The sequence below is a fragment of the Otolemur garnettii genome, unplaced genomic scaffold (assembly GCF_000181295.1).
Source record: "Otolemur garnettii isolate 467f Iridium unplaced genomic scaffold, OtoGar3 scaffold00094, whole genome shotgun sequence".
NCBI lineage: Eukaryota > Metazoa > Chordata > Mammalia > Primates > Galagidae > Otolemur > Otolemur garnettii.
In genome coordinates this window covers 4,352,372-4,362,638 of record NW_003852489.1, presented here as the reverse complement: position 1 = coordinate 4,362,638, position 10,267 = coordinate 4,352,372, and the positions used below count along the sequence as shown (strand labels likewise).

General features: G+C 38.6%; 1 protein-coding gene across 1 annotated transcript in view; it reads right to left on the bottom strand.

Annotated features, from left to right (window-relative positions):
- Positions 1 to 10,267, bottom strand: part of MED13 (mediator complex subunit 13) — a 118,393-nt gene that overhangs the window by 42,855 nt on the left and 65,271 nt on the right. Inside the window, exons 12-16 of the mRNA XM_023516600.1 lie at positions 7,509 to 7,630; positions 4,181 to 4,271; positions 3,832 to 4,046; positions 3,342 to 3,538; positions 588 to 1,495 (exon numbers count right to left, since the gene is read on the bottom strand). Coding sequence (XP_023372368.1) covers positions 588 to 1,495; positions 3,342 to 3,538; positions 3,832 to 4,046; positions 4,181 to 4,271; positions 7,509 to 7,630 — 1,533 coding nt within the window. The remainder of the gene's footprint in view (positions 1 to 587; positions 1,496 to 3,341; positions 3,539 to 3,831; positions 4,047 to 4,180; positions 4,272 to 7,508; positions 7,631 to 10,267) is intronic.

The following is a 10,267-nucleotide window of genomic DNA, read 5'->3' as shown; positions in this document are numbered from 1 at the left end:
GCCGGTTGAGCTATAGGCGCCGAGCCGCTTCTCTTTTTTCAAAGCGTATTACTATTATACAATTTTTTGTCTGTCTTTTCCACTAAATTACAGACTCAAAAAGGGCAGAAGTATGGCTAATTTGTTCAACAGTGAATTTAAGGACAATGCCTAGCACATAAAACGCGCTCAATAAATATTCAATGAATAAAAGAATGTTGAATAAAGAACATAACTAACAATTTTCTGCTAATTAACACATTTGCAAAGTGCCTTTTACATTCCTGTATAAGTACATAATTAATATTTATAATAACCATACTTTTATTAATGAAATTAAACTAAATTGTTAAGAATAAATTTTCCCTTTAAAAACGTCATCCTGAAAGGAGTTTTAAGTCCCAGTTTGAGCATCTCCATTAGCTACATAAGAAACTGCCTTTAACACAGCAGTTCTCAACCTGTGGGTCGTGACCCCTTTTCTCCCTCCGTAACAACGAGGCAATTAGGAAGGTTGAGAACTACTGCTTTAATACCTTTCCCTAAGAAAAGCAAAGTCATACAACTAAAGGAAAACAAACAACCAAAAAAATTGTTAGTATACTTACCATTTCTTTTGGACCAGGGATGTAAGCATGAACTTTTCACAAGTGCTTCATCAACTTTTCCTCCTGACATATTATCCATGAATTGACGTCCATGTTCTAATGCAAGGTAGCAGTCATTGCAAAAGTCCCGCTCCTCAACACGTACCCAATTGCTAACAACACCACTTTTGGGGAAAGGATCTTGGTCTGCTGCTCCAAAGGGTGAAAATAAATTAGTGCACTGATCTTGTAGTAATAATATTAAATCATCAGGTAATTTTTCAGATTCCTTTAGTCCTCCATTAATATGTTCAGCAGAGGTAGCCCTGAGAGCTTCGAAACGTTTTTCTGCTTCTTTGCCACAGTCTGTGTTCCGTCCTATGATATCGAGTTCATCTTCAAGAAATAATCCTGAATTATTTCCAAATTTTCTGTTCATAACAGCACTGAAGCCGCAGGTACACCTATATTGTGCTTCCTGCGTTGGATCTGGAATGTAAACTCCAACATCGGCACCCTTGATATTCATGTTGCAGACACAGATACAACAACTATCAAAGTTACAGTCTTTAAATAAATTCATAACTGATTCTGAAAGGATGAGGTTTACATAAAGACTGTGTGCTTCAGGGATGGAAGGGACAGTTGCAGGTTCCACAGAATTAAGAGGTCTGCACGTAGATGGGGTAGAAGCTGGTGAATATAAGTCTGAATTTTCGTATTTGACTGAACCTTGAGCACTAGCAGGTCCACCAGCTCCACGAGGAGTCCGAGGAGTCCTTGGAGTTGGAAATCTAGGAGTGGATGGAGAAGGAAGAATTCCTGCTCCGCCATTACTAGGAGGTGCACTGCTAGGAGGCATCCCAAAAGAAGCATGGGTTTGAGGAGTATAAGCAGGGCCATATTCTTGATCCATGTTACTTCCATCACTATTGTCATGAGGATAAAAGAAAATCAAATACATAAACAAAGAAATATTAGTAATGTGAAACAGAACTAAAAATGTCTCAAATGCTTCTCAGTAACATTAAAAATTATGAGAAGACAATGAGTACAGAAATTACCAATACAATCAAGTCTTATTTCTAGTTAACATATTCACTTAGAGAGTGATTGCTGTGGGCTAAGGATCAATCAACTAGTTCTAAAATAGAATTAAAATCTGTATCCATTTAACCATACTGGACATAAGCCTTTAAATTTCGTATACTGGAAATACTCATATTTCTTTGATTCTACAATGTTATTGATTGGAAAAAAATAAAATCACAATCTTAAAGACAATCATGTTTAAAAAGAGGAAATGGGGGCAATGCCTGTGGCTCAGTTCCAACCTGGCCCTGGCCAAACTGCAACAAAAAAATAGCCGGGCATTGTGGTAGGTGCCTGTAGGTCCCAGCTACTTGGGAGGCTGAAGCAAGAGAAACGCCTAACCCCAAGAGCTGGAGGTTGCTGTGAGCTGTGACGCCACAGCTCTCTACTGAGAGCAATAAAGCGAGACTCTGTCTCTAAAAAGAAAAAAGAGAAAATGGTAATTTTAAGATGCTACCTACCAATAGGCTTGGCGCCCTTAGATCAATGTTTAGGGCACTGGCCATATACACTGAAGCTGGTGGGTTTGAACCCAGCCCAGGCCTGCTAAACAACAATGACAACTGCAACAAAAAAGTAGCCGGGTGTTGTGGTGGGTACCTGTAGTCCCAGCTACTTGGGAGGTTAAGCCCAAGAGTTTGAGGTTGCTGTGAGCTGTGATGCTACAGCACTCTATCAACGGTAACATAGTGAGACCCTGTTTCAAAAAAACCAAAAAAGATGCTACCAATGCTAAGATACCACAAATTCATAGATTTTATGATGTAAAATGTGGGAAACAGAGCAAATGTACAAATGAGCAAAGGAAAAGGTACTTCTGAAGACAAAGCATAATGTTCTTACGTCTTCCAATAGTTTTTTTTTTTTTTTTGGCCAGGGGCTGGGTTTGAACCCGCCACCTCCAGCATATGTGGCTGGCGTCCTACCCTTCTGAGCCACAGGCACCGGCCAAGTCTTCCAATAGTTTATCCATACCCAACTATTACCATTATAATTAATCAACAAACATTTATTTATTTTTTGAGACAGAGTCTCACTTTGTCACCCTCAGTAGAGTGCTATTGCATCACAGCTCACAGCAACCTCACACCTGGGCTTAAGCGATTCTCTTGCTTCAGCCTCCTGAGTAGCTGAGACTACAGGCGCTTGCCACAATGCCCGGCTTTTTTTGTTGTTGTTGTAGTTGTCATTGCTGTTTTAGCTGGCCGGAGCCAGGTTCAAACCTGCCACCCTGGATATATGGGGCTGGCGCCCTACCCACTGAGCCACAGGCACCACCCACAAAAAACTTTTAGAGTTGGCTAGGTGCCTGTAGCACAGTGGTTATGGCGCCAGCCACATGCACCAAGGGTGGCAGGTTCCAACTCAGCCTAGACCAGCTAAACAACAATGACAGCTACAACAAAAAATAGCTGGGCATTGTAACAGGCGCCTGTAGTCCCAGCTACTTGGGAGCTAAGGCAAGAAAATCACTTAAGGCCAAGAGTATGAGGTTGCTGTGAACTGTGATGCCATAGCACTCTACTGAGGGTGACATAGTGAGACTCTGTCTCAAAAGAACAAAAAAAAACTTTTAGAGTTTTTGAAAACAAATATTCTTCTTCCAGCGTGCCTAATGGTTCTTTGGAGAAAAAATAAAGATGTATAAGCATTCACATACTATATTAATAACATAAATCATACCCATCTTTGATAAATGGCATCGCAGGTCCCGAAGGAAGTAATTCCAACTTTCCAACAGTCCAACTCTGACGGTAAATACACTCTTCTGGCAATTTGATAGGTGGCAGATATTGGCTTGGTAGAGTTTTTAGAGGTGCAAACATGGAACATCCCACCAGAACTTGACAATTTTCGGGCTTATAGACATAAGAAAAATCCTACAATATAAAGACCATGGGCTTTCAGTATCTTATCTTTCAGGGGGAAAAAAACAAAGAAAAAACCCAAACTGACTCTGGATTTATTTTCCTTTCTTTAAACAGAATAAAAGAGAAGAATAATTCTATTCTTTCTTAAATGCAATCTTAATAGTGTTACCACAATTCAGTCCTCAAATTTGTCAGCTACAAAACTAAAATCACTATGAAAGGATTTTTGAATATACCAACAAACTAACTCTATAAGAAAATATAGGAAGGGAATTATTTTTCTAGAAAAATAAAATACTTACTTTAATTTCAGAAGGTTTTGGGCTACAGAATCCCTCATCAACCTCAATTTTGAACTGTGCTCCTATACTAGAACTATTTCCTTCTAGAACAGTTCCTCCAGGTGTTGTATCCATACTACCATATTCTTTATTATTCATATTCATTGGGGAAAATCCCATAATATGTTGTTCCAATGATGGTGGTGTAGGATACATCTTATGAAGATCTGCAGTGCCTATATTTAATAAAACACACATTTTAACATAAGACTAAAAATAGGTGAATCTGTGTTTAAAACAAAGGGAACGGGGAGCTTTGTTCAGATTAAAAGTTGTAAATTTATCTGGAGCACAGATTTGGGAAGCTTACTTATGCAAGATAACGGGTCCAGATTTCCTGTCTTTGACTCCTTGCAGCTGGCTTTCTCGTCTGATCCATTCGTTGATTTTTTAGATCCAGGCTATTTTAAAAAAGCAATATTTATCTGAAGTTTTACATTCAATATAATCTCAAAGTAGTAATCATTCAGACATAACTTAAACCCCTTCATTAAAGGTAATATTTTGGATGTATGATAGAGCCAAATACTTACTAGATGTAGTTTAAAGATATAAAATGTATCTTTTACAATCACTGACTCCAGATTAATTTATCTGAATATTTATTTGATAAGCCTCCAAATTGAGAGGGAAAAGTTCAACCAAAGATGACCAACATTTTAAATATACACCTACGGTGCATCTTACAAGGGTACATGTGAAATTTAAATGTAGAATATGTCTTAACACAATAACTAAGAAAATGCTATGAAGGCTATGCTAACCAGTTTGATGAAAATATTTCAAATTGTATATAAAACCAGCACATTGTACCCCATGATTGCATTAATGTACACAGCTATGATTTAATAAAAAAAAGGACAAAAAACACATGAGAAGCAAGAATATGCTAAAACTTAAAATCCATTAAAAGAAAAAACCTGCAATAAGAAGAATTTATAATTATCAGAATTGCTTCCCCCCCCATCTGAACATTCAAAGGAGATAGAATTGCTTCTTAGTAAAAGATACTTGTAAACTATTTGTCCTAGTAAGTATAAGATATCAAGTCTCCTATATAATCAATCTTCCCTCTAAATCCTTATATACTTTTACCTTGTTGTAATAATCTCCTTACTGTGCAAAAATATCATAAAAGGTAAAACAAAGCAAAAACTTCACGAACAAAGATCTCATGAAAAAATAGAATGCCTAGCTAAAACTAAGTTTTAATGCACTCGATGAACCAAGTTTTACCATCTTCAAGGTATCACCAATGTTTTTAGAGCTGACAACATTTGTTCCATTTCTTCTGTTAGACACTTTATGATAAATATGTAGACTGAGCTCTCACTACAACCTTTCTACCTTAGAGGAACCACAGCTGATATGTTAATGGTAGCAGAGAGAAAGTAGAAATGTATGAAAGTATTCAAGGATACACATTCATTCGGTCAAGGGTGCCCTAAAATATACAACATTATGAGATAGAGTCAAAGTTTATGTACAGATGTATCTACCATATATATGCATGTATATATACACATATACATATATAGACACATACTCTGAGAGGATTAAAAGTATATGTTATATAGGACAAGAAAGAAAAATCAACTGTACCATAGAAGTTTCCAGGCTACTTTTATGCATATGAAAAAGAAATTCTCTTGTATAATTATGAAGCACCCAATTCATGAAAAAGGAGTTCTCTTGTATAATAATGAAGTACCCAATTCATTAATTTGCCAGAGACCTGATATGCTAGAAAGAAAATCTAGTTTTAATTTCTTTTACCTTCACCTTTCTCTGTAAATGGTGTTAAAGACTACATCTTTCTGCTTTCATTGTTATAGTATGTACCTGTCTTAATAGCTGTGGAGCAAAATTAATTCAAAAGAAGTGATATTCCTTTTTTTTTTTTTTTTTGAGACCGAGCCTCAAGCTGTTGCCCTGGGTAGAGTACCGTGACATCACAGCTCACAGCAACATCCAACTCCTAGGCTTAAGAGCGTCTCCTGCCTCCGCCTCCCAAGTAGCTAGGACCACAGGTGCCTGCCACAACGCCTGGGTATTTTTTGGTTGCAGCTGTCATTGTTGTTTGGTGGGCTGGGCTGGATTCGAACCTGCCACCTTAGGTGTATGTGGCCGGAACCTTAGCCATTTAAGCCACAGGCACTGAGCCTGAAGTGATATTCCTTAACGAATTGTCAAAGTATGTAATTTTAACATTAATTACTTACATATTCTCTAAACAAGTCTATGTCAGAATAATTTCTCAAACTACAGAATTATTTTTTATTTTTTTGAGACAGAGTCTCACTATGTCACCCTCAGTAGAGTGCTGTGACATCACAGCTCACAGCAACCTCAAATCTGGGCTTAAGTGATTCTCTTGCCTCAGCCTCCCAAATAGCTGGGACTTAAGGGCAACCACCATAACGTCCAGCGATTTTTTTTGTTGTAGTTGTCATTGTTGGTTAGCAGGCCTGGGAAAGGTTAGAACCCACAAGCTCCTGGTGTATATGGCCAGCACCCTAACTACTGATCTATGGGCACCAAGCCCAAACTAGAAAATTAAAAAATAGGAAAGTAATTCTCCTTCCTAAAAACTACAAAAAAGAATACGGCAGAGCTAAAATTAAGCTTAATCATGTGTTAAATATGCAAACAAAAGGAGAAAACCCAACTCTACAGTTTATAGGTGACACTATGTCAAGACTACTCAAATATGAGATTTAAAAACAATCAACAAAGATCCCATTAGGTGCAGTGCCTATAGCTCAGTGGCTAGGGTGCCAGCCACATACACAGGAGCTGGTGGGTTAGAATCCAGGCCAGGTTTGCCAAACAACAATGACAACTACAACCAAAAAATAAAAACAGCCAGGCATTGTGGTGGGCGCCTATAGTCCCAGCTACTTGGGGAGGCTGAGGCAATAGAATTGCTTAAGCCTAAGAGTTTGAGATTGCTGTGAGCTTGTGATGCCACAGCACTCTACTGAAGGTGACAAAGTAAGACTCTGTCTCAAAAAAACAAACAAACATTAATGAGACTTTTATTATAAAACTAGCTGAGTGAGGTGCCTCATGCTTATAATCCTAACATTTGGGGAAGCTGAGGTAAGAAGACAGCTTGACGTAAGAAGTTCATAGACAACCTGGGCAACATACCAAGACCCCATTTTATAAAAAATTTAAAAATTAGCCAGGTGTGGTAGTGTATTACTCGGGAGGCTGAGGCAAGAGTATTTGAGATTGCTGTGATCTATGATGACGACACTACACTCTACCTGGGGATCAGAGCAAGAATTTCTGCCTGAAAAAAAAAAAAAGTGGGGGGGGTGGCACCTGTGGCTCAGTGGGTAGGGTGCTGGCCCCATATACTGAGGGCTGCGAGTTCAAGCCCAGCCTCGGCCAAACTGCAACAAAAAAATAGCCGGGAGTTGTGGTAGGCACCAGTAGTCCCAGCTGCTCAGGAGGCTGAGGCAGAATCGCCTAAGCCCAGGAGATGGAAGTTGCTGTGAGCTGTGTGACACAACGGCACTCTACTGAGGGCGATAAAATGAGACTCTGTCTCTACAAACAAAAAGAAAAAGAAAAAGAGTGAGGGAAAGAAAAGAAAAAACTATTATCTTAATCATTAATGGATTACTTACTGTTAGTTCATCTTCATCAGAATTGAAGAGATTATCCAGGTCAGTATAAGAGACAGCCAGGTCGGAATCATAAATCAAACTGGTTGATGGTGGACGGGCATGACTTGTAGGACGTGGAGTATCTACACATGTCAATCAGAAAAATAAAAAACTCTACCGCTGACCAAGCATTATTTTATTTTATTTACTTAAATTACACATATACATATATATAACCTTACATTTATAAGAAGATTATGCAATAAGCAGTTATAATTTCCTGTGTAAAATTTAAAAACTTTTTTCATAAAAATTATAAATGGTTTCCCAGGAAGCTCACCAAAAACCATGTAATACATAACATAGCTAAGTACTCCACATAAATAATTCATGTATCAAATAAAAATATAAACACTATTAGGACAATAAAATCAAACATACACACACACTTTAATTTTTCTTTTCTTGTTTTTTTTTTTTTTGAGACAGAGTCTTAAGCTGTTGCCTGGGATAGAGTGCTGTGACGTAACAGCTCACGGCAACCTCTAACTCTTAGACTTAAGTGATTCTCTTGCCTCACCCTCCCAAGTAGCTGGGCCTACAGGTGCCTGCCACAACGCCCTGCTATTTTTTGGTTATAGTTGTCATTATTGTTTGGCAGGTCCAGGCTGGATTTGAATCTGTCAGCTCTGGTGTATATGGGTGGTGCCCTAGTGTCTGAGCTATAGGCGCTGAGCCCACACTTTAATTTTTCTAATCTTAAAATGTAAAGGAAGCATAGTAGAATGATAAAGAGTTCTTTGACTTTTGTGCCAGACAATTAATTTGAATCCCAGCTCCACTACTAATAATATAACCCTTGGCAAATTACTTAACCTCTCTGTGCCTCAGTAATGGAACAAACCAAGGATTTAATGTGACAAAATGTAGATAAAGCGCTTTGCCTAGTGCCAGGCACTTAAATACTCAATAAATATTACCCCTTAGCTAAGTCTGGTTTCCATATGAGTTTCCCCCACCCAGGTTTGGGGGAAAAAATACAAATACCATTGAAAATTAAACTCACCTTATAGTCCTATACAAGAAAAACAAAACAATCTGTAATCTGATATATAACCTTGCAACTCATTCTCTTCTGTATCCACTGACTTGAGACAGCCCTCATTTTCAGAAACGTAAGTCATTTTCCCAATGCTTCTGGGTGTCAGTTCTTTTTTTTTTTTGAGACAGAGCCTCAAGCTATCCCCCTGGGTAGAATGCCATGGCTTCACTGCTCACGGCAACCTCCAACTCCTGGGCTCAAGCGAGTCTCCTGCCTCAGCCTCCCAAGTAGCTGAGGACACAGGCGCCCGCCACAACGTCCAGCTATTTTTTGGTTGCAACTGTCGTTGTTTTTGGCAGACCCGGGCTGGATTCGAATCCGCCACCTTAGGTGTATGTGGCTAGCGCCTTAGCCACTTGAGCCACAGGCGCTGAGCCCTGTGTGTCAGTTCTAAATATTAACTAGAACTATAGTTCTGAAATTTTAGAGTACATAAAAGTCATCTAGGGTGTGTATTAAAAACCAGACTCCAAGGTTCCACCTCAGAGATACTACAGAATGTAGCGTATGATCCACATTCTGAGAAAGTTGCACCACAGGCCCTAAAGGTATTATACATTTGCTATTATCTCAGGGAATACTCTAGGATAGGAAAATAGGCACCCCACCCCCCATTTTTTTGTTTTGTTTTCTCATACACATATTGTAAAATGGCTAAATCAATGCAATACTTAACATATGCATCTCCTCACATACAGGTACTTTTTATGGTGAGTACACCTAATACTCTTAGCAATTTTCAAGTATATGATATATTGTTAGTTGTAGTTACCCGACGTACAACAGATCCCTTGAATTTATTCCTTATAACTGAAATTTTGTGTCTTTTGGCCAGCATCTCCCCAAATCCTTCTAACCCCTAACCTCTGGCAACCATCATTTAGTCTCTATTTCTGAGTCCAACTTTTTTAGATTCTACATATGAACGAGATCATATACTATTCATCTTTCTGTGCTGGCTTATTTCATGTAGCATAAATATCTTCCAGGTTCATACATAGATAGGTTCATACAAGTGACAGGATTTCCTTCTTTTATTTAACCCAGTAGTATTTAATTGCTATATATACACCATATTTTCTTTATTCATTCATCCACTAATGGACATTCAGGGTGATTCTGTATCTTGGCTACAGGAATACTGCAATGAACATAGAAATGCTGATATTAGTACTGACATACTAATTTCATATCCTTTCAATAAATGCCCAGTGCTGGAAATCCTGGATTGTATGGTAGCTCTTATCTCTATTTTTTTGAGGAAGCTTCATACTGGTTTCTACGATAGCTATACAAATTTACATTCCCATTAACAATGTACAAGCGTTCTGATTTCCTCACATCCTTTCCAACACTTGTTATCTTTCATCTTTTTGATAATAGCCATTCTAATAGGTACAAGGTAGTATCTTACTGTGGTTTTAATTTATATTTATCTGATGATTAGGAACGTTGAGCATTAGGCTGGGTGTGGTGTCTCACACTTATAATCCCAGCTCTTTGGGGGGGCCAAGGTGGGTGGACTGCTTGAACTCAGGAGTTTGAGGCTAGCCTGAGCAAGAGTGAGACCCTCTCTGGGCACAGTGGCAGGTGCCTGTAGTCCCAGTTACTTGGGAGGCTGAGGCAAGAGGACTGCTTGAGCCCAAGAGTTTGAGGGGGCTGTGAGCTATGATGCCAT